Source organism: Arachis stenosperma, chromosome 9, assembly GCF_014773155.1.
Source record: "Arachis stenosperma cultivar V10309 chromosome 9, arast.V10309.gnm1.PFL2, whole genome shotgun sequence".
Classification (NCBI taxonomy): domain Eukaryota; kingdom Viridiplantae; phylum Streptophyta; class Magnoliopsida; order Fabales; family Fabaceae; genus Arachis; species Arachis stenosperma.
The window spans coordinates 4,666,691-4,690,692 of record NC_080385.1 but is presented as its reverse complement, the minus strand read 5'-3'; the positions used below and the strand labels follow the sequence as shown (position 1 = coordinate 4,690,692).

The 24,002-nt window shown below is 32.2% G+C and overlaps 4 protein-coding genes and 1 long non-coding RNA gene across 8 annotated transcripts; 2 read left to right on the top strand and 3 right to left on the bottom strand.

Annotated features, from left to right (window-relative positions):
- Positions 1 to 326: 326 nt before the first annotated feature.
- LOC130948105 (polyadenylation and cleavage factor homolog 4-like) lies at positions 327 to 2,511 on the top strand. 2 transcript variants are annotated; one of them, XM_057876817.1, is made up of 4 exons: positions 327 to 659; positions 1,487 to 1,588; positions 1,673 to 1,841; positions 2,279 to 2,511. In XM_057876817.1, exons 1-3 carry the CDS (start codon positions 390 to 392, stop codon positions 1,838 to 1,840), a joined length of 540 nt encoding a protein of 179 aa, XP_057732800.1. In that variant the 5' UTR covers positions 327 to 389; the 3' UTR covers position 1,841; positions 2,279 to 2,511. The 2 variants fall into 2 exon arrangements, with proteins under 2 accessions (XP_057732800.1, XP_057732799.1); XM_057876816.1 differs by lacking the exon at positions 2,279 to 2,511 and having other exon boundaries at positions 1,673 to 2,168.
- A 353-nt stretch (positions 2,512 to 2,864) lies between these two features.
- LOC130951253 (putative disease resistance RPP13-like protein 1) lies at positions 2,865 to 10,787 on the bottom strand. Its single transcript, XM_057879897.1, has 6 exons — positions 5,652 to 10,787; positions 5,325 to 5,412; positions 4,765 to 4,808; positions 4,571 to 4,668; positions 3,808 to 4,279; positions 2,865 to 3,477 (listed from the first exon to the last, which is right to left on the bottom strand). The coding sequence occupies exon 1, from the start codon at positions 7,277 to 7,279 to the stop codon at positions 6,164 to 6,166; it is 1,116 nt and encodes a 371-aa protein (XP_057735880.1). The 5' UTR covers positions 7,280 to 10,787; the 3' UTR covers positions 2,865 to 3,477; positions 3,808 to 4,279; positions 4,571 to 4,668; positions 4,765 to 4,808; positions 5,325 to 5,412; positions 5,652 to 6,163.
- LOC130948894 (putative disease resistance RPP13-like protein 1) lies at positions 7,426 to 12,676 on the bottom strand. The gene is made up of 5 exons (XM_057877762.1): positions 12,488 to 12,676; positions 10,853 to 11,195; positions 8,864 to 9,156; positions 8,416 to 8,820; positions 7,426 to 8,211 (listed from the first exon to the last, which is right to left on the bottom strand). The coding sequence occupies exons 1-5, from the start codon at positions 12,674 to 12,676 to the stop codon at positions 7,426 to 7,428; spliced, it is 2,016 nt and encodes a 671-aa protein (XP_057733745.1).
- Positions 12,677 to 19,243: 6,567 nt separating this feature from the next.
- On the top strand, positions 19,244 to 20,127 carry LOC130948893 (uncharacterized protein At4g22758-like). The gene is made up of 2 exons (XM_057877761.1): positions 19,244 to 19,514; positions 19,946 to 20,127. Exons 1-2 carry the CDS (start codon positions 19,244 to 19,246, stop codon positions 20,125 to 20,127), a joined length of 453 nt encoding a protein of 150 aa, XP_057733744.1.
- Positions 20,128 to 21,401: 1,274 nt separating this feature from the next.
- On the bottom strand, positions 21,402 to 23,980 carry LOC130948656 (uncharacterized). Of its 3 annotated transcripts, none has more exons than XR_009073142.1 (4): positions 23,861 to 23,980; positions 22,985 to 23,593; positions 22,328 to 22,569; positions 21,402 to 22,010 (listed from the first exon to the last, which is right to left on the bottom strand). It is a non-coding gene; the product is annotated as an uncharacterized LOC130948656 (long non-coding RNA). The 3 variants fall into 3 exon arrangements; XR_009073143.1 differs by lacking the exon at positions 23,861 to 23,980 and having other exon boundaries at positions 21,412 to 22,010; positions 22,985 to 23,197; positions 23,345 to 23,726; XR_009073144.1 differs by lacking the exon at positions 23,861 to 23,980 and having other exon boundaries at positions 21,414 to 22,010; positions 22,985 to 23,146; positions 23,345 to 23,724.
- Positions 23,981 to 24,002: the final 22 nt, after the last annotated feature.

Below are 24,002 nucleotides of genomic sequence, written 5' to 3'. Positions count from 1 at the left end.
TGGTTGATTTTATGCCTCTAGAGCTTGTACTTATTTTTCAGATTATCGATTTTGTTCTTGTACTATTGTTATATAGGACATTTTGTTAATTATTTAATTTTAACCTCATTGTGGAACTAAATTGATGCTAAATAAAATTTTTTTGTATTCAAATAAAACACTTTAAACTTTAAAGACCAAAACAGAATTACACCTAAATCTAGAAGACCAATTTAATACTTTATCCAACATTTTAAATCTTAAGAACCAAAACAGAATTTCGTCCAAACATAAAAGACTATTTAATACTTTACCCGTGAAAAACAAAAAATTAAAGTTTTCAAAAATCTAAACGTGCTTCCTTCTCTTCCACTGTTCCCAAACACACCCTATCGGCCAACGCGAAACCCATGAGCAATGAGATCGCACAGAAGCCTCCCCCTTTCATGCTCGTTGACAGGTTCAAGGCTATACTCAAGCAGCGCGACGACGAGCTCAGGGCCACCGCCGGTCACGTGCCGCCTCCGTCTACGGAAGAAATCGTTCAGCTGTACGAGATGCTGCTGTCGGAGCTCACGTGCAATCGGAAGCCCATTATCAACGATCTCACCTTCATCGCTGTGCACCAGAGTGAGCATGCCAGGGGGATCGCTGACGCTATCTGCGCTCGGATTCTCAAGGTCTGTCTCGGTTTCCGCGGAAAAGTTCCTCTCTTTTTCTTTTTGTTCTCAGAATTTTGTAAAAATCCCATTTTGGAGCTAGGATCGAAGATACTGCCACTGTTATATTTGGGTGAAAGTTTCAGTTTTCGTAACTTGAATGACAGAAGTTGGGTTCAAAGTCTTTCGGATTTTATTTTATTTTGTTGTTTTTGACTTTTTGTTTCTAACAATGAAAGGTGTGTGTGTGAGAGAGAGAGGGGACTTCAGTAACTCTGCTATTTCTGCTTTTAGGTCTAATCTTATCTGAAAAGCAATGTCGCCCAGACATAGAGTGAACAAATGGGTTATCCTCAACTTGTACTATATTATGTGTATTATCATCATTCAACTAAAACAATTAGTTGCTAATGGTCATTCAAAGAACAGGAATTAGTGCAATCTAACTGATTAGAAAAGGGAAGATTAGGTGAAAGTATGCAAACACGTTTGAGTACTTTAATTCCTTTCAGGAAACTCTAAGGGGGCGTGCAAATTGAATCTGGCTTCGTATCTAAAGGAAGTTGTTAATTTACTTTTGCTGAATTGAAGTCTTGCTATAACTTGCCAAAGAAAGGTTCATTATCGGGTATTTGATTATATATAGGCTTAGGAACACTTTCTCAGATTTCTTTTCACAAATACAACAGATCAGAAGAAATGACATACCTAAATTCTATATTGTTAATGATGGACTACAGCTATGTAATTTGTGACTAAGTGGTAGAGAGTTAGTTTGGGGTTCATTTTTAGAATCTCTGTTGAATTATACGCCTTGTTATGCCACTTGTTGAATCTCCTTTGTGCAGGTGCCTGCAGAGCAAAAGCTTCCTTCACTCTATCTCTTGGACAGTATAGTGAAGAACTTTGGAGAGGAATATGTTGGATACTTTGCATTACGCCTGCCCGAAGTAGGTCAATTAGATTCACATTATTGTTTTACTTTGTATCATTTTGTTCTGTTCACTTAACTTCTCGTTCTGTTCTGTCTCCAGGTTTTCTGTGAGGCATACAGGCAGATTCAGCCTCATTTGCACCCTGCTATGCACCATCTCTTTGGCACCTGGTCAGAAGTCTTTCCACCGTCTTCCCTACGCAAGATTGAAGCTGAGTTGCAACTTTCTCAAGTAACTGCGGCAGTTGGAGCGCTCAACTGTGGATAGTGTAAGCTTTTCGATTACATCTCTGTCTTTCATACAAAAAATGTCCAGGGGCTAGTCTGACACTTGTTTTTATCAGCTTATTCCCCAAGGTTGTAAATTTTATAGAGCTGTTTTTTGTACACATGTTACCCCAACCAGAGTAAATTTTTGTGACAAATATAACAGACTCGCAATTTTTGTGAGACCAGAAGTTACCTTGACCCTTCTGAGTGGAAGCCTTAGGGTATTCAAATTTCTTTTTGTAAGGACACAAGATAATAAGAAATGATAACAGACTCGCAATTATATCGGTGGTTGTGCAAATACAAATTAAATATAATGGGAGCAATTATAGGGAGAAAAAGACAAAAAAGTGTAAAAACATAAATGGTTATCTTGATTGATTTTTGAATCATGGATGATTTTAATATACATAATTCTCTAGCTTAATGATGCTAGGTATGGACAAAATCCAAATCTATGTGAATCCGGTTCTTGTGACCAACAGAAAAAGGATGAAACCAACGAAAACAAGTATATGGTCTTTCATGCAGGTACCAAGTATCAAATAGGCTAACAGAGAAAAGTGATGTTTATAGTTTTGGAGTATTTTTATAGGAGATAATCACAGGTAAACCAGTAATAATTAAAGCCCATAATGATGTTTGAAACAGAAATGGCTGGATCTTAAGTTTATTATTGTTGTCATGCATATTTGTATCTTGAAATTTTTCCGTTCAAAGATTTTTCTTTTCCTCTTTTTTTAGTTCTTTCTTAGTTTGTTAAAAAGACTAATACAATTAGTCAATTGTTGTTATACTTGATATAAAGATTATATTATCGTAATTCCTGAAACATTTTAATACGCAAGATTAGTTTTAATATAAAACAGATTAACAAAGAGGGCAAATTCCACTATCGAGATAGAGAAAGAGAATCCTATCAAAGTTTTGCTAAAGGTAATAAATTTTCGCAGTTACAAACTTTTTGAAAAAATTATCAAAATAGTATCATTAGTTTAAAAAAAAAGAAACAGCTTTTGTCTGATTGTTGCCGTAAAAACAATCCTCTTTCCTCACCGTTTTTCCTTCACAACATTAGAAACTTGAACGTTTGTTTTCCCATTTTGGTATACCATGATTTGGATCAAGTATATACTCAAACATATGGTTTTGGAGTTAAAAGGAAAAATATACATTATTTTGGGATAATTCCCAACATTGGCGTGATTGTATTGGTGTGAATTACTCCAACAAAACAAACCCTGAGGAACACAAACGAGTGGCGATTTCCAGTAAGTTATTGAACTTAAAATTAAGCAAATAGCAGGCAGAGTGATGAAAGAAGAATGAATGAAACATGTGTATGGTACTTCATTTATTTAACTATATTATTGACAAAGAATAGCAAAATGGACTAAAGAGGGTTATCAATCAAAGACTCAAAGTGCATTTTAGAAGCGTAAGAGACTCCAACCCTCTCAAGGCCATAACACTGCATTGATCAGTGAATCAATGATTGCATTGGTGAACTCGGTTGTCTTTGCTTTGCTTCCAAGATCAGCAGTTCCGTACTTCCCGTCTGCATTTGTGTTGAGATTCAAATGGCGCAACATTGAAACACCACTCAGCAGTAAAGCAGTTGGATTTGCCAAAATTCTACACGAGCAAAAGTCCAGTGGAAATACAGGTAAGCAACAGAAATATGACCCTAAATTCAATAAAGGTTGTAATTTTCCAAGGTTAGAGCTTGTTTGTGACCAGTATGGGAGAAGTAAATTGACAAAATTACTATTCACAATTTTATCCTTTTTAAAGAAGAAAAAGAACACCAAATTAGTTTTATGAAATTGCAGAGGGCAAACCGATATTGAGCACTTTCATGAAACAGTCATTCAAATAAATCCCATATTCTGTAATAAGTTGATAACAAGGTGGAAAAGATCCATAACAGATAATATAAGGTTGAGAAAGAACTTTGCAGCTTACTTTTCCAGCAATATCAGGTGCTGAACCATGTACAGCCTCAGCTAGTGCAATATCTCATCAATGCCCCATACATGGGAAATTTTTTGCCAAGGTGTGGGTCCTTCAGGTAGAGAGATTCTTTCCTCCTCATCTTTGCCTTTTATTCATGCAGACCCCTTACCTTTTACATATCCCAAAATCACTTGAATGGTTTCAAGATTGATGTGAAAGAAGAAAAGCTCTTCCTTCTTGAGGATTCAAAAAGTTTTCCTTCAATTGTCTGTGTTATCTTGGCAGAGGATTTATTATTGATGAAAAGCCACATATTAAAGAAGTAGGCGATGTTCTAGTCTAATACATTTTACCTAGGGTGCAACCAAGCATTGAATTGCTACCGGTTTTTCAAGTCACACAGGCTAGCAGTCCCAATTATAGATTCAATGTTTCAAGAAAGAAATCATACTGCTTTCATGGTCTCTGGCAAGCCCAATACCTATACAGGAAAGATAAGTTTTTAATTGTCAAGTTTACTATAAGAAGCCCAATACCTATTGAATTTAAATTTTGCAACATTAGTTACTATCATCTGATGTCTTTCAGTAAGCACAATTGAATTCTTGCATTATCATATCTACTAAACGACTTGCATGTTCTTGGAATCTTAGACTCTACATTTAAAACAGAGCTAACTATAATTAGATAGAGACGAGGAACAAGTACGAGGAATGATAGAAATTTTAAATAATGCATAACATGGGCCCAAAAGCTATAAACGGTATGTAACCTTGATTATTTGCTTTCTTTGCAGCAGAAGCACATTTAGTTGACATAATCGGTGGTTCTAGAGATTCATTGGTATAGCAAGTTGCTCCATTTATAAACCTGAACAAAGCAGGTAGGATTATACAGTCAATAAAAATATACAGGAACAGCACAAGAGATAGTAGTGATTGCAAGACATGGACAACGCAAACTTACTTCAGTGCACCCCAATTCTCACCTTTCCTCAGCCTTCGATCTTCCTATTATTTACAAAAACCAACATTTTGTTTCATTTAGCACTCACAAACTATATAACACCCTATGACTATGAGTATATTAGAGATTATAGATAAAGTCAAATGAGCAACACATATGAGAATATTAGAATTCCATGAGCGCAAATCTGGAAGAACTAATGCAAGAGTATGCTGAAAAACATCTAGAACTTTGGCATTAAATAATACCTAGGTTTAGACCAACTTTTTACGCAGAATTAAGATAAATTAAAAATATACTTTCATAATTAGATAAATAGATTGGACCACTTTCAAAATCTACCACTTGTCTCTTAAGTGCTCAAGATGACAGAAGTTATAAAAAAAAATTAAAGTTCAATGGCATAAGAAAAGTAACCCTTTTTCTTCCTAATTGGATTGACTTTTCAATAATAAAGAAAAATAATGCATTTCAAGAAGTAAATAACCCTTTTCCTTCTTAATTGGAATAACTTTTCAAGAATAAAGAAAAATAATGCATTTCAAGAAGTATGTGCGTACCCGTATGCCTTTGACCCCTCTCATTCACATAAAATGGTGTAAAATCAGAATCAATCGTACCAGTAATCATCATCAGAGTAATCCGAGTCTGCAATATACCATACAAAATTACAAATACTATAAGCAATAAAGAAGCAATCATGAAAAAGTTTACTTTTTTGGAAAATTTTGGCACCCATAAGATGGTTTTATTTAAATACTAAGAATGAAAAGATAATAAACATTGCATTGGTGTATTAACAAGGGAATGAAAATGCTTGATGCAAAGAATTAGCATTGTAATTGGAGAGCACTGAGTTTTGGAAAGATGAGAGCAAAAACACATACCTAGGTAGTAACTGCGGAATTCAATCCGTAGATCTTCCATCTCTTTCAGCTTACGCGTCAAAGGACATTCATTCCCAATGAAGATATTTTCTATGGATGCAAGCAAATGTTCTTCTCTTATATTATTAAGGTGGTCACAGTATCTGATTCCTAAATTTTTGAGAGAGGTAAGATGGTGAAGCCCCTTGCAGTCAAGCGTCTCCAGATTTGGTAATTTCCTCAATTCTAGATACTCAAGAGAAGCAGGAAGGCAACCCTCTCCTGGGAACGACTTTACATCACTGCATCGACAAAGCTCAAGATGGGTAAGGCCTTCACTCTGCAAACCATTTGATGCTATCCAACTCGCGAGTTTGTGGCACTCAGTGAGTTGAAGTTTTTTCAAACTCAGCGGGAGGCCCTCGTCAGCAAAACAATCGATTTCTGGGCAATCGTATAGATGCAGCTCCTCTAGGTGGGGTGCAGCCATCCCTAGCGTCGGCAAGGATACTAAACTGGGGCAATGTGAGAGCTCAAAATAACGGAGACTTGGAATAGCCTCTGACACCACAACATATTCCATGCTTTCGCAGATATAGAATTTGAGCTTCTCGAGATTTGGAAAGCCCCCCATTGGAAACAACGTCAGTGAACCACACCCCCCCTACCTCTATCTCCATTAGCGACTTGTGTTGCACTTGCTCTGGGAATGTTAATTTTGAACAATGATAGATTTGCAGACATAGTAATGATGCGGGCAAATAATCTGCTGAAATTGATATCGCTGACTCACAGTTACTGATACGCAGACATCGGACACGTGGCGGTTGGATGTGGGGCAGGCACAACAATACGGAATTTGCCAGCTGGGTTCCTGAAATTTCTATGTTGTGCGGTTCCACTCCCCCGAAAGACATAGAAGAACCCTCTACAAGTAATTGGTGAAGCTTGGGAGCCCTTGGCAGCAGACATGCAAGCTCTTCACATTCATCAATGTTAAGTTCCTCCAGAGCCGGAAGGTGAGCAGGAAGATCTCCGCTTAACACCGGACAGCTTTTTAGTGAAAGGACTCTAAGCTTAGGAAAACCATTAAACTCTTGAGGAAAATGCCATTCCCGCCAAGCAGGCATATTTACAATGTTCATAGTTTCAAGACATTTGAAGGGCGTCTCCTGCTGAAATGATGCATTGTTTTTGTTGTAAAACTCTAAATCAATTTTCTCCAACCCATCAAGATCAGAAAACTCCAGATGCTGTAAAGAGGGTAACTGTCCCAATGAAGGAAGCTTACAACAATTCATACAACGATCCAGACTCAATTTGGTCATATTGGAGTAGCAAGAAAGGCCTAACCAATCTGGGAATGTTTCACCCCGATAACCCACAATTGATAACTCTTTCAAGTTTTCATGAGGTTGTAACTTGTCAAGTATATCTCTTTCAGTTTGAAGATCATCAATGTAACCATCTGGAAGCCAATTCAATTCTAAAGTGTTGATGTGCTTCTTGTTACCCATCTTGGAAACGCAAAATGAGCCATGGAGATTGTCCAACGTTCCCAGTTCTCTTATCCCATTTTCTTCATGCTCGCCGACGATATAATCACTTAAGAAGTTTAGATGCTTTAGCTTGCTTATTTCCTTCGGCATCGCTTTCAGATGAGGAGCACCTCAAATGTCAAGGTGGCGCAGGTTCACAAGACCTTGCATGCCGCTGGGAAGCATCTCTAACTGAGCACAATTCTTCAACTTCAAAGTTTGGAGATTGTATAATTTACATATTGACTCGGACAATGTCACAATAGGTGTGACAGATTCAAATAACGCAAATGGATTAATTCACCTATTGAATCAAGCAATGACGCTAGCAAAAGCTGTTCAAATGATAAAACTCTTAAACAACCCAATTGTTGGCGTAACAGGCAAGGATCGCTTTCAATATCAATTGATTTACGAAGGTGAACAAAAGAAAAATATAGAAACGTTCTCATGTGTACTGCTCTATTATTGGCCTCTTGAAATAATTTGATGCTATCCTCATCTTCTGTAGCAGCATATGACAAATGACGAGTTTTGCTGTCTATCATGTGTTGATTGCCGAATTCTTTGACTTTGAAATAGAATTTTCCAGCAAAAAATGTTGCTAGATCATGCATAAGATCATGCATTACAAATAACTTTTCATTAGTATTGGAAGGTTGAAAAAATGACCTTGCAACTAATTCATCAAAATATGCACAACCAACATTTTCTAATGTGTTGTTTTCCTTTGGTTGTAAAAGGTCTTCAGCCATCCAGAACAAAATTAATTCGTCTTTGTCAAATTCATAATACTCGGGAAATATTGAGCAATAAACAAAACACCGCTTTAAATGTGAAGGAAGGTAATGATAACTAACTCTTAATGCAGGAACAATTTTACTGTCATCTTCTGAGAGTTCCCAAATTTCACTTTTAAATATATTCTTCCAATCCCCTTCAATATACTTATTGCGCAATAAACCTCCAAGAGTCTTTATAGCCAAAGGTAATCCCTTACACTTTTCAACAATTTTTCTACCAATTGGTTCTAGAGTTGCATACTGATTAGAATTAGTAGAAATAGATGAATGCTTCAAAAACACCGACCAACAATCTTCGTCCAATAATAAACCAAGTCGATAATGTAGATTGTTAGCTGCAAACACAGAAGCAACCTTTTCACTACGGATTGTTAGGAGAATCTTACTTCAAGTATTCCCATAGTGAAAAGGTTTTAGAAAATCCTCTCGGTGATCATGCCAGACATCGTCTAAAACAACTAAAAATCTCTTTCCTGTCAGCTTTTCTTTCAAATCAGTTTGAAGTGAATCAAAATGATCCACATTACAAGAGAAAGAATCTATTGCCCCTATTATTGTCCTTGTAACATTAACAGGGTCAGGATTTTCAGCAACACACACCCATGCTCTAGTGCCAAATTTTTCCATAACTTTGGCATCATTGTAAACCAGTTGAGCCAAAGTAGTTTTTCCTATCACACCCATACCCACAATGGGGATCACAATCACAGGTGATTCAGCATCGCAGGTACCATCTAACAGCGATTTGATTATCCTCTCCTTGTCTTGGTCCCGACCAAATATGTCAAAACTTTTAACGAGAGATGTGGATGGAATTCTCCATGACGAGATGTCCATCTTGGCACTCTCCTTTGGAAAAAGACAAAAATAACCTTTTCGTCTTACAACAGACTAGTGTGGCAACTGTTTTTTCGATGACATTGATGCCACTATCTTCAATACATGAATCAACATAGTGAGACCAGGGAGAAGAGTTACCTGGATCTCTTTGAGTGGCAGTGGCGGCTTTAGTGGAGAGTTCATCCAGCAAGTCATCAGCCTTATACAAAGCATCTTGGAGATCAACGAGCCACTTCTTCACTTTCTTGTCACTAAACTGCTTCAGCTCAGCATCATCAAGCACAGGTCCAACATCATATAGACTTTTCTCTAACTTTTGAAGTAACTCCAGGGCAGAGTCATTTCCTTAGAGGACAAAATCATCATCTTCAAGTATTGCAGACAGCTTCTCCAAAACAGCATCAACAAAAGAAGAAAGATAAGCCCCACCTTCAAGTTTTGCAGCCATGATTCAAAATCAAGTGTACCAGATGATGAGAAAACAATGAAAGGGGTTGAGGGAAGTTGTTATACGTAGATCGATGTATTGTATTTAGATCTCTGGATTTTCTCAAGCACAAGGAATCTCAAGTGTTTGTGGTTTGCAGTGGACTAACAATGTTCTTTGCTTAGTTTTATATACTAGTGCTGAAACAACATATAATAATTAGTTAATAACATAATAAGCATACTCGTACATACCCCAACAATTGTTATACTATAAGCAATAAAATCAACGAATTTACCAACTAAACTAAAAATGTACGTTAATTCACTTGGTTAGAGTAAGTAGTTCTTTTTTTGCCCCCCTTAGATTTTAAACTCAAATTCCACTAGGCATTAAAAAATAATTAAAAATATAAAAAGAAGATTAAGGAATTTTTTATTTGTTGAATGGCAGCCAGCTGTTACAGATATAATATTAGTATTAAGTAATGTAGGAATCTATTTAAAAAAAATATATATTTCTTAGAAAATTGTGTTCATACTCGATATTATCTCTAATAATTTTTTATAACACTTCCTCGAGCAGTGTTTCATGGTAAATTAAAACCACTTGCAGATAAAATAATAATTTAAAATTTCAATGAATTATGATACCTTTGCTCCAATGCAACGGCTAATAACTTAGCTTTTGTCTTGTCCCTTGTGATAATGATACATATAGTGAGATCTAGTAGGACGCTTTTTATTTATCTTCTATATGATGATGCCACTTTCACTCCTACTGCTTGCTGGCTAGTGCCCCACTCTGTCTCAGGTTAGAACTTAGAACTACTTAGATTATACATACTTCACTATGTTATATTATATAAGTGACTCAATAATACCCTTCTAAGATGTATATTCATACTTGAGAATTAATATGAACTTTTATCAAAATCATGTTTACCAACGTTGAATGGTAAAAAGTTTGTTTATCTTAACATGACAAATTGGTAACTCATGAAACACAAAAGAAAAGTAGTGTAAATTCTATCTATGTTTATTCTATTCATGCCACAAAAAATTACGAGTTATTGCTACTATTACAATCTTTTTGAACATTTAAAACATCAAAATTTTCGGCAACAAATCCATGATTTATAGTCAAATTTTCTCCTCGTAAACTTGCTGACATTGTGAGACAAGAACTTACCTTGATCCAAGTGGAAGTTTTAGGGTATTTAAATACTTTTTTTTTACAAGGACAAAGATAATAAGAAATATTGCAAAAACTAAAAAATATTGACTTAGACACTTAGGCTTTATTTGATTGGAGAGAAATAGACAGAACAGCAGATAAATCGAAAAATTTTCTTCATAAATTACACATCAAATTTGTAACTTTTTTCTCATCTCCTCTATTTCTCACCATTATATTGGTGGTTGTACAAATGCATATTAAAATAATGGGAGCAATTAGAGGGAGAAAAAGATAAAACAAATATGAAAACAAACTAATGGTACTTCACTACATCTATTTAACTATATTATTGACAAATGTATATTCATATGGAATGAACTCAAACAAAAATTACTCCATTCTCTTTAATGGTATCGATAACAATACCCAGTTTACCTTCAATTCTTTCATTGTTTTTTGGTTCATAAGCCAATGCGTATACATCAGCCTCCTTTGATCGCTCGGCAATAAGCCTTCCAACCACTCTACAAGCATTGTGATCTGTCAAGGAGGGGAGAGAGTTTCGAAGATCCTTAGCGTTTGTGGTAGCGACAGAGATCACTTTGCTTGTTCCTCGGTGCATCACCTTAGCATGAATAAATCTTTTTGAAAAGAAAACATTTAGTAAGAACGGTCTCATGTACATATCTGTCCTCTGCTTCCATGATTTCCTGTTAGGTTTCTTTGCAGCTTCATTTCGAGATCTTCGGGTCCAAGCAGCTCGAATGAAAGAGCACCCCTACAAAACACAGATGTTGATACAAAGAGTAGATTGAGCATGGAGAAGGAGAAGAATTAAAATTACTAACACCCTGATTTGGTCCCTGACAATTTCAATCTTAGACAATCTAGTCGCTATCTTTTTATTATACTCGAAATTCCTAAGCATATAAATCGTCACGCAAGTTGTACATAATACACAAAGGAAGACTAATATTTCCAGTTTTTTTAATGGTAAGGGAGAAAGTTTTTTGGTAAGGCAATGATGAAAGGTGAATTTGTAATGTTCATATTCCTAGGGATTTCTTCCAGCAAATTGCATGATTAGGACAATTGTGCAGCGTGAAAATTGTTAGTAACTAAAGTGGGAGAATAATACTACATGACTAACAAAATTTATCGATTTTTAGCCAATACTTGGTCAACTCTAAACACTAAAAACCCTACATTCTAAACCATAAACTCTAAATTCTAAATTTTAACAGTATAAAAATAAGACGTTGGCTCAAAGTATTGACTAAGGTCGATAAAAAGTGTTGGCAGGACATATCTTGTTTTGCAATTGTTTTTAGATCATTCGTACAAGCTCGACCCTAAACGGGGAGAAAACAACAGAAGATTTGTGATCTATCTCCTTTGGCATTGCCATCAAGAACGAACCAAAAACCACGAGTTTTAAGTTACAACAGTTACAAGTCAAAATACTCCAAACATAACACACTAAAACAACCCACACCAAACATGCAACACATGAATAAGCTCATCAGAAAAGCATTGTACACAATTATTTTAAAGAGAACTAATGAAATTATAGAGCTCTGCCACAGCAATCAAAATTAACGCCACTTCAAGTCTTTTGGTAGTTTCCAAGAGTTGTTTCCTTTGTGCCCATTCCACCATATTGCCTTGAGCTTATTAGTTTTAAGCATACCATTACCTCTGACATGCATGTCTGCGGTCTAGCTATAGCACCCAATTGTTATTATTACTAGCTTCTTGTATCCATTTCTTCCTCTCTTTGAACTCATTTTCTCCCCTGTACTCAATGCAAGTCTTTTGAAATGCATGTTTCTTGTCATGTGTTTTATTCCTTATAAACCTCATCTCCCAACTAGTCTCTTCTTTACCCATTATCCAATCTACAATTATTTTATTATTTACTATCACCTTTAATTCATCTTAGGCTTCAAGTTCATGAGAGGATGAAGTAGGGTACGAATCGCAATTGGATTAGAAAGGCTTTTAATAATTAACATAGAAAATAATGATTTCCAAGTGCAACCCTAATCAACTAGAAAGAAAGAAACTAACCTCAGATAGATGAGTGTGAAGGTGGAGACTTGGCTGGATGGAGGAGAAGGACAACGAAGGAGGTGGAGCAGTGCCAACAGCTGACCACCAGCGGCCAGTGGAGGTGACAGAAGAGAGACGGAGGAGCGGCGAACAGCTGTAAGGCCTGGGCAGTTGTGAAGGCGGCAATGCAAGTTGAAGTGGCGTCATCCCTCTTGATTGGAATTCTCTTAGGAATTGAAGAATAAGGAAAACAGGGGAGATAAGAGGCAGTTGGGAATGCAAATGACAGTGGGTTTGAGAATTGAGAATTTGAGACACAGGAGACGCAAATGCACCACAATCATTATATTTCCATTTTCTTTTTTCAATTTTTATATATAACAATTATAAAGAATCCTAAATAAGTTTATATTAAAAATTTAAATATTATTTAAACTATTAAAATTATGATAGGAGAACAATGCTTTTTTTGAACAATCTAAATAATAGGTTAAAAAATTAATTTTAATTTCAAAAGTTAAATTTTAAATTAATTAAGTTTAATCATAATAAAAGGAAAGTTCATTTTAATTTTAAAAATCAAATTTTAAATTAATTAGGTTTAATTATAATTTTGATTTTTTTATTTTTGCCGTAACGGCTCTCTCGCAATCTTGTGCCACCACCGCCACTACTGTATTGCGATTTTGGTGTTCCTTGCTAGTTCATTACTTATTTCTTATTAACTAAGTCGGATGTTCATTTTATTATGTATACATATGGTTATTTTTCATTCTAAAATTGATGTTTATTTAGATATACTATTAGTATTTTATTTGATTTGCTTGATTCTGTGTGCTCATACTTGGCAGGATGTTCATTTGACTACGTTTGCGGATGGTTCTTTTCACTAATATGTGGATGTTCATTATTAAACACCATTCAAAAAAACAAAAATTTCTTCTCCCTCCAATATATAGTTTGAAAAAAAAGAAACAAGTATGAACGCGATAAAAACAAAAGGGTGGTGGCGCAGTTACGGATCGGGTCGGACTTTGCCGTTGAAGACGTGTGACCGTGGTTTCGTTGCAGTGACAAGCGGGCGAATGCTGCACGGAAAAGCTTCGTGTCGGTGACAGTGAACGGTGTTATAAGGGAGGCAGCAATGGGCGTCGTTGTAGGGGTTGCAACGGCAGAATTATTGTAGTGAAACTGGGTTTAGGATAGATAAAGATGAAAACTAAGTAAAGGTATTATTAGACCTGCAAGTGTAGCCTGTTGTTCAAATTGTTCAGTTATTTACCTAACAAAATTGTAAAATTATATGTTATTAAATTAAATTATTTAGAATATACTTTTATAATGATTTAATTATTCTGTTAACCGGGACAGATATAGAAAGAGACGAATAGTGGCCTCGAGTCTCCCAAAATTTTAAAAAACTATATCTATATACAAATGTATTTAAGAAAATAAAAATTATATCTACACACAAATGTATATAAGAAAATAAAAAATATCATGTAATTTAATAATTTTATATATTATTTTTTACAATTTAATAGATTTACGTCTCAATTATTTAACTCATTAATATTTTCACTTAATCTGTACCAACTTTTTGTGGTTAAATTTTTTTTATGAAAACGTTTAGCGTATGAAAAAGTATAAGTAAATAATGAAAATACTAAATAATGTAAACAATGAATATGTTAGATGTTCAATTTAATAGGTATGCAAATGATTATGTTTATTATTATTTTTAATTGGATGTGGTTACCTTTTTCATTTGATTTATTTATACACAATTAATAATGGTTGGATGTTCAATTCATTATGTGTGCAGATAATTATCTTAATATTAAGGTTTAAGAAGTAATTTAAGAGTGAAGTATTTTTTTATTTTATTTAGTCAATTTTAAAATTTATCATTCACATTGTTTACAAAAATTATTATCTACTTAACAAAATCGTTTATTTTTGTTATTAATTATTATTTTTTATCATCACTTTTAGTTATTAATTCAATTCCTTTTAATTTAGTAATTTCAACAACATATTTTAACATAAAAATATTAATAACTAATTAATGGCCAAAAATAAATTCGGATGACTTTCTAACTCTTTATGCAGTAATGTGTTACTCTTTATTCCAGCGTTTTGTTGAAACTATTTGGAACATCGTTAATGCTATAACTTGGGCAATTTACCTAATTAAATAAATCCCATAAATTCTTTACCCATATACACAAAACACAAACTTGTTACGTGTATGTACAATTTATATTATTAAGTAAACCGTGGGAATCAACTACAATTTTTACTCTCTACATAAACTGGGGACGGATTACTCGTGAAAAAAGTTGGCCCTAAACCGTGGCTGAGTCCCATGAATTTTGAAGAAAAAATGGTAGGCATAAACCGTGGTTACCTACCACAGTTGATGAAGAGAAGGCTTTCAAAGGTAACCTCCCTTGCTTCCCGCGGTTTACGTCTTTAGTAGTATAAATACATAATTTTTGGATTACATTACTCAAAATCATTTTTAGATAAAAAATTACTAAAATAGACATCAACTTAAATAATTTTTGTATATTATCTTATCATTGTAATTCACCTATTTAAATAGATCTTATTAATTAATTTTATAATAAAATTAATATTTATATACTAAAATAAAAATAACATAAAAATTGACAAAATATATTTTTAATTAAAACTAACAAACTATAAATTTTAGATAGTACTAAGAATAATAAAAAAATAAATATTTATCTTGGTAGTGATTGAAATAAATTAAAAAATTTTTATGATATTTTTTATATAATATATTTTTAATATTCTTAGTACTCTTTTTTAGTATGTTATAATTTTTTTATTATTATTTACAATTAATTTTTTATTTAATTTACTTTATTTAATAGGATCAATAAATTATATTATAAAAAATAATACAAAAATAATACAAAAAAATCACCATTATAAAAATGTATAATGTCAAACAAATAATTAACAAGAAAATAAAAATAATAAATAATAGAAAAATAGAATTCATATAAACAGATATACTAAGAATATCATAAATAATACAATGATAACATGCATAAAGGATAAAGTTGATAAAATGTAAATAAGGATTGAATGTTGATGGCTAAAAATCCGTTGGTGAAACGCAGAAACTTAAAATTGTATAAACGTGGTTTTGAAGGAAAAATCACTTCTGGGTTTATGAAAAAAAAAATTGCCAAATCAAAGATTGAAGCTTTCAAGAAATCTAAACTTTGCTTCTTCTCTTCCAACGTATTTTCCAAACACACCAAAGTAATTTAATTAAACATGGTCATTCTAAGTCTTTCATAAACCGTTGCTAGTAGTAAGGTTTTATGTACATTTTCGTCCCTCAATAAACCGTGGTAGCTTATCACGGTTTATGATGATTCTCTTTCATGAGTAATCCGTCCCTACCAGCCACAGTTTATGTAGAGAATAGAAACCGTGGTTTGCTCCTACGGTTTACCTAATAATATAAATTGCATATGCACGTAACAAATTTGTGTTTTGTGTATATGGATAAAGGTTTCATGAAATTTATTTAATTAGGTAAATTGCTCCCTATAACTTATATATATTATACGAAATGTTTAAATATTTCAACTGGAATTTCAGTTATTTTAGCTATTAATTTTAATTATGTATATATTTTATAATTAAGATTAATAACTAAAATAATTAGAATATTAGTATTTTTAAGATATTTGAAATATTTTTTATAGATGATGTTCTTCATCATTGATGCAAAAAGTACTTGTTCTTGTGCACCCTCACCCTAAAATTTGATTAAAATTCAAGTAACAATTTCGTTATTGGTAGAAACTCCAAAATCAAATTGACTGTTGTTACTTGTTAGTAGGGTGTTCAAATTTAAATCGATCTAAATTAAACTGTTCAACCAATCCAATTCAAATCAAAAATCGATTAAAATCGTACTAATTCGAATTTGATTTGATTCTATTTTTTGTAAACCGCTAGATCGGATCGGATTTTTGATCTACTTTTCATAACCGATCCAATCCAATCCAAACCACATAATATGCTATAATATTATTATTTTATTATTATATTTACAATTATACTTATAACATGTTCAATTTGTTAACTTTTTATATTATTTATATATTATTATTATTTAATAAATATTTTATGTTCAGAATATTATTTATTTATTTATTTTAACTGACCTATAATTTTATTTCTATTGTTATGTTATCGTTGATTTTTTAAAATATTGTTGAGACTTCTTTTGTCATTGTTGATTATTTAAAATTTGATGTTGAGACTTGTTATATGTATTTAATTTTTTTAATGTACAAAACCGCAAATCCAATCCAATCCAAATCGCTTGAAATTGGATCAAATCAGATCGAATTTTTTTTAAAAAATCATCCAATCTAAATTAAAATTAGTGTTCGGATCGAATGAATTTTTGACTTAAAACGGATCCAAACCTCACCGCGAACTCCTAATTGTTAGTAATGTTATTTTATGCTAGTAATTCAATCGAAACGGTTATTCAGTTACTTATTTATTGTCTTTTAGAAGAATTATCTTTTATATTTTTATTCATATGATTATAAGTTTGAGATCAATAATTTGAAAATTAATTAAAAATAATAGATGATTCGAAAAATGTATAACAATATTTCATAAGTTATCGATCTTTATATTTAAAATGCATAGACTAAATAAATTTGAATTAAATAAGTTGAGAAAAAATATTACAATATCATGTATAACAGAATTAAGATGAACATATTTATAAATCCTATTTATAAATTAATTATTTCAAATGTCGTTGAAATTTATTTCTTTTCCCACAACGTTAATTGAAATCTAATTAAAAATTTCTATTCAAAAAACACAGTTGATCATCTGCCATCTCCGTGTACAATGCTAATGAGTAAAGAATAATATCCACTCTTTTGCAAAAGTATTTTTTTTTTCTCAAGTCTATATTCAATTTTAATTTTTATTATACTTTTTTACTGTATCATATATTATCCATTTTTCTCTAACCCTTCTCTAATTCCTGTTCTTTTTGCACCTCACCAGTATTAATGCTCTCTTCTCTTTCATTGTATGTATCTTTTAAAATTATATTGTATTATATTATACTACTTTTTTTTTTTTGGTTATTTTTTTTAGAAAATTTTAAAATTTTTCTGTTAGTATTCAGTATTCACATAGATCCACCTTTCTAATAAAAACGATAAATAAAGACACTTAATTTTATTAAGTAGATAATGACTTTTGTAAACTTTAATATTAAAATAACTATCTGCACACTTAGTAAATTGAAAATTCAACCATTATTAATTGTGTATAAGTAAATCGAATAAAAAAAAATAACCATCTAATTAAAAATAATAATAAATATAATCATCTGCATACTTATTGAATTGAACATCCAACATATTTATTATTTACATTGTTTAATATTCTTATTGTCTATTTATACTTTTTAATAATTTTATTTATTTGATAAAACATTGTAATTTAAATCCTATTATCACGAATTCCACTTACTTTTCGTGTATCATTTTATGAAGAGGATGATAATAAGATACTTTTACATGTAAATAAATATAAGTTTCTATATATGTGTATCGTAGTTATTTGTCATGTTATAGAGTAAACAATGGTCGTCTTATCAACAAGAAAAACTAAATAAAGGAATTAAATACATCTAAAAAATAAAATGGAGATTTTTTTGTAGATGTTACGGTGTTACCGATAAAAAAGGGGTAGGTGACAGGTGTAACTAATTTTTAGTTAGTTATTAGTATTATTACTTTCTGTTTATAATTTTTTTTAACCTTTATTTTTTGAGGATATAGGATTAAGATTTAAAATTTAAAATAAAAAAATAATTTTAAAAAGATTTGTTGCTTTTGGTTAAAAAAATTAACTCCCTACTTGAATTTTTTAAAATATTATTTACATATCAAAATTTAGTTACTAAAATTATTAGTTATTATATATTTGTGTATAAAAATATATTTAATTTTAGTGTATATTTTATATTTTTATGTGTATTTTATATTTGTAACTAATTTTAATAGTTGATTTTAATATACATTTAACATAGTTATTAAATTTTATAGGTGCTCTCAAATTTTCTTTTAGGTTTACAATTTGAGTTATATATACATTTTCAGCAAATTTTAATATTCGTTTTTTTTTAATTTATTTTTTTCAACCATTATTCTAGTTTTAAATTAAATGTGATATTTAGATTTTCAATCAAATATATAACATTCAATTTTATAATATTTTAAATTTTAATAATAATTTTAAAATATTATCTTGTTAAAAATGATACTTTTTAAATCTCAAATCTCAAATCATAAGATAACGAACTTAAATCCTGTATTAATGTTAATATAAATTGATTAATCATACTCATTATTAACCGAAAAAAGAGTTCAACAGTAAAAATAGGACGGGGAATAAATCTTTGCATATATAGTGAACGATCTAAAATCGTCTCCTAAAGTTAACATTTGAATTTGCATAGCATTCTTCCAAGGTCACTCTATACTCAAAACCTTGCGTTGAATGCTGCTTCTTAGATGCTCTTCTTCTTCTTCTTCTCGAAGGTTGCTGGAGTCTGGAACGGCAACCACTTCCTTTTGTTCCTACAAAACTGTTTGGTGCTACCGCTGCGTAGGCCTTGATCCTTGAACCAACCGTTTATATCATACAATCCTTATTGTTAAAGAAGAATAAGAGTTTATGATGAAGAAGGAGAGTGCTTTTGAGAAGATGGTGATGCAGAAGAAGAAGAGCAAGGGAAGCCACGAGGATCAGAAGAAGCAGCAGTGTAACAGGTTGTTGGTGAGTATCAACGTAGTTGGGAGCGTAGGGCCAATAAGGTTTGTGGTGAATGAAAAGGACACTGTTTCTGTGATCATTGAAACTGCTCTCAAGTCTTATGCTCGTGAAGGCAGGCTTCCTCTTCTTGGTTTTGATCCCACCGACTTCCTCCTTTATAATGCATGGTTTGATGGTATCACTCTTACTCAAGAACACCTTTTTAAGTTTGCATGAATTTTTTTTATATATTGTTATTTAGATTATTTTTTTATTAATAATAGGTTTATTATTGTAATCTTTAGGATTTGAATCCTAGACCTTTGAAAAAGGAGAGATATGCTATGTGAGCTAAATACTTTTTATGTACTCTCACTAAAAAAATTACAATAATAAACCTATTATTGATAAAAAATAATCTAGGTAATATATAGATTTTTAGATCAAACTCTAAATTTGTAAGCCATAGAAATTCTCTATATTATATGAATAGAGATACACTTAGTGTTAAAGAGTAACATGTGATTTTAGAAGAGTCCAATATTACAATAATGTAAAGTTTGGTTCGTGAGATTTTTGAAGCTGAGTGGTTATTTTTATTGGTTTTTACGGAAACTGCTTTGACAGCTCTGAATCCATTGGAAGCCATAGGATCTTATGGGGTGAGGAATTTTGTCCTGTGCAAGAAGCAAGTATGTTCATCAAAGGCAGAACGGAACACAGAGCTGATATCTCAGAAAAGCAATGGTAGTAGTGGCTGGAAGGCATGGTTCAACAAATCATTTGGATTGAAAATTTTATCCCATTGAAGAGATATATCAATTTGAGCTATGAAGAATGGTGTGGTGTTGGCCCATTTGGTTGTTGATGGCAATACCGAAGATGACCATCGGTTAATTCATGTTTGGATTTTAGGATTTTTTATGTTTTAGTGTCTTTTTTTTTTTTTGCTCTGCCCGATTGTATTAAGTTTCTTTTTTCAGAAAGAAAAAAAAGATATATCAATTTAGTGTAGAATTCTTCTACAATGTAGTGTTCTAGTTATGATTGTTCTTTGTTATTCAATAATAATGTGTTTGTTGCAGTTGTGTACTAATGCTACTACTAGTTTAAGTGCTTTGTTCAAGATAGCACAAACGATGTTTTTAACACTCAAGATTATATATTATATATGTTTTTTATTAAGCAAAAGATGCATCTTCTTTATATGTATATATCGACCTCTTTATTTACATACAATGCATACTGATTTTAGACTTCAAAATTAATTTGGGAATGAATATGCTATTTGTTTGTTATTGCAATTCATTCCCCTTTATAATTAAAGGTACTACCAATCTCATTCCATATATTGAAAAATTCGATATTTAATATGCTAAATGAATGATTAATGATTTTTTATGTGATGATATGAAGAATAGGATAATTAAGAGCACTCTATGTTATCAAATATAATCCATTAAAAGAAAACAAACAAACACAAAAGCCTTAGTAGTCAAAGTTGGAATATTGAAAAAAGGAAAAAAAAAATGTGGGAATACATATAGCCATAGAAGGTTGGATATATTTAAAAGAAAGGTTGAGAATTAAAGAGATTTCCATGTTTTATTTTTTTTTATTTCTAATTTATGGATAACATGCTAATAATTGCGGAAGAATAAAAGATTTTGGTTTCACTATTTTTTTTTAACAAAAAGTAGAATCAGCAAACGCGGTTATAGAGCAAAAATAGAAGCCATTTTAGTTTTTATCCCGGAAAAATATAAGTAGACAATGAAAATATCAAATAATGTGAACAATGGATATGTTGAATATTCAATTCAATAGGTATATCGATGATTATGTTCATTTATTTTTAGTTGGATGGTTATTTCTTTTGATTCGATTTACTTATACATAGTTAACAATGGTTAAATATTCAATTCACTAGGTATACAGATAATTATCCTAATACTAAAGGAGGTCATTTGGGGTGTAGTATTTTTTTTTATTTTATTGGGTCAACTTTAAAACTCATTATTCACATTATTTACAAAAATCATTGTTTATAAATAAGTTATTTTGTATTTGAATTTTTAATTATAAAAGTGCTTATTTTAAAAGAAATGTGATAAAAAATAGTAGTATTATAGGAAAAGTAATTTTTTTAACCTCTCTATAATAACTTTTTAGAAAACTGCAATTTAGTTTTGAAAATTATATCAAACATTAATACTACTCATTTTCACAAGTCAAAACTCAAAAAAGTTATTTTTAAAACTTCCCAGAGGACCCAAAACAGGACTGGGAGGTGAAACACCAGAATATGACCATGGGTTTATCACATGATACGAGAAGCATTTGTGTGTCTTTTTCTTTTTGGAAGTATCTCGCATGGTGTGAGAAGGCCTTTTCTTGTCTTAATATTTGGTTGCAGTGTGTATCACACATCATTATTGGGATGAACAGAGTTTTACAGTATTCTAAGAGCGCCGTAATGTGCAGCAATTCCTTGCCTACTCAAGAGATGATCAATAATTTCATTCGCGAATTCGGTTGTCTTTGCTTTGCCTCCAAGATCAGCAGTTCGGTACTTCCCTTCTGTAATTGTGTTGAGGATGGCATTGTGAATTTGGTCCGCTTTGTCATGGAGACTCAAATGGCGCAACACTGAAACACCGCTCAGCAGTCAAGCAGTTGGATATGCCAAATTCTACACAAGCACATGTCCCGAGAAAATACAGGTAAGCAACAGAAATATAATCCTAAATTGATAAAAGGTTGCAAGTTTCCAAGGTTAGAACATGTTTGTGACCACTATGGGAGAAGTAAGTTGACAACAATTACTATTCACAATTTTTTCTTTTTTGTAAAGAAGAGAACACCAAGTTAGTTTTATGAAATTGTAGAGGACAAAATGATATTGAGCACTTTCATGATGCATGCATTCAAATAAATCCTGGATTCTGTAATAAGTTGAGAAGATCCATCACAGATAATATAAGGTTGAGAAAGAACTTTGCAGCTTACCTTTCCAGCAATATCAGGTGCTAAACCATGTACAACCTCAGCTAAAGCAATACCTCCCTCACGGCCTCACCAATGATGCCAGGTGATAAGATTGTAGCTTCTAGAATTTGTTTACCAAAGTGCAAAAATTACCTTGGTGTCAAGCCCAAACCCCCAACCAAGCCAGCACAAAGGTCACTAATAAGGTCACCATAAAGTTTTGGCATCACTAGTACATTAAAAAGAGCAGCATTCTTCACAACCTATAGATTATAGAAATGAATGAGAGTAATTCCATTTTCAATACTCCAAATGAATTTTCAAAATTCATTTATATATTGAGAGTAATTCCAACATGGTAAGCTTGGAGATATCTGCTGGTATACGACCAATTAGTCCACTTGAAGACAAATTCATTTATATATTCCATTTCCAAAAATTATTATTATTATTATTATTTCAATCATGAATTTATGCATGGTTTTTACAATTAAACCGTTAATAGTTTTCTAATTTATGTATTATATAATGAATGATGAGCTTCCAAGGATGTGATTCTTAGAAAGCCAACAAAAGAGCTGCACACTACACCATCCCACTTGTATATTCATCATAATCAAGTGTACACATGCAAGCTAAATATGCTTAAAAGAATGGAAAGAACAAGCTAAGACTTACATCAGCTTTGTTAACCACTTTAATGGGTGCAGTCACAGTAGGAAAGATCAATTTTAGCATTCTCTTGGAGCTTGAACCTCCTCAAAATCATCATGATGATGCATTTCATCATTCGTGCATGTTCTTCTCCTAGCTTATCCAAAGCACTCTGCTACAAGTAACCTAAACCTTCAAATGTTAACTACCTCATGGTAGATATAATCATCTTATCAACTGAACATAAGAAAAATGGGTCTAAAATCAGGTAACATTCTAATAAGAATACTATACTGTAAAATTTGGACTCAATTTCAAATTCAAGGTGGAAATTGACTATGAGAAAGATGCAATAAAAATGAACTCTATTAAGTATTAACTGACCCTCTACACCAATGAGCATTTCAATGACTTTTATGTACTTGCAAGAAGCAAAAGTGAAACCTCAGACACAGATGTTCTATCTTCGGCTTCCAATAAGACAGCAGAATGAGAAGGCATAGCATGTATATATGGATAATCCACTTTGATGTTCCATTTGTGAGTTCAGCCATGGATCAAGCCCATGGTTGAACTAAGAAATTCAAGTTACTCTGGTTGAATAGAAGATTAGCTTGATGAAATCCAAGAGTACTGTAACATCAACAAATAATTCATACAATAGGTATAATGTCACTTCCAATAAGTTAACAAATTACACTTCATTTATCAACAAAGTCTGAGTGCTTGAATTACACATCACAATTCAGTCACATGCCCAGGTATTAAAAATTACAAATAATAGACCCAAGGACACTTGATATATGCATGAAATTTCTTACGCAGGAAAAAAAGTTCTTGCTACAGAAATATACATTTGGAAAACATGTAATAACTTTCGGAGAGAATGAAACAAAATACCTCTTGAAAATGTTATTAGAACATCAATTCCGTCCCCTATCAACCTCAATGCCCCAGACATGGGAGATTTGGATCCTTCATGTAGAGAGATTCTTTCCTCCTCAAAGGAAGAAATTTATTCCCCCCCCCCCCCCCCCTCCCC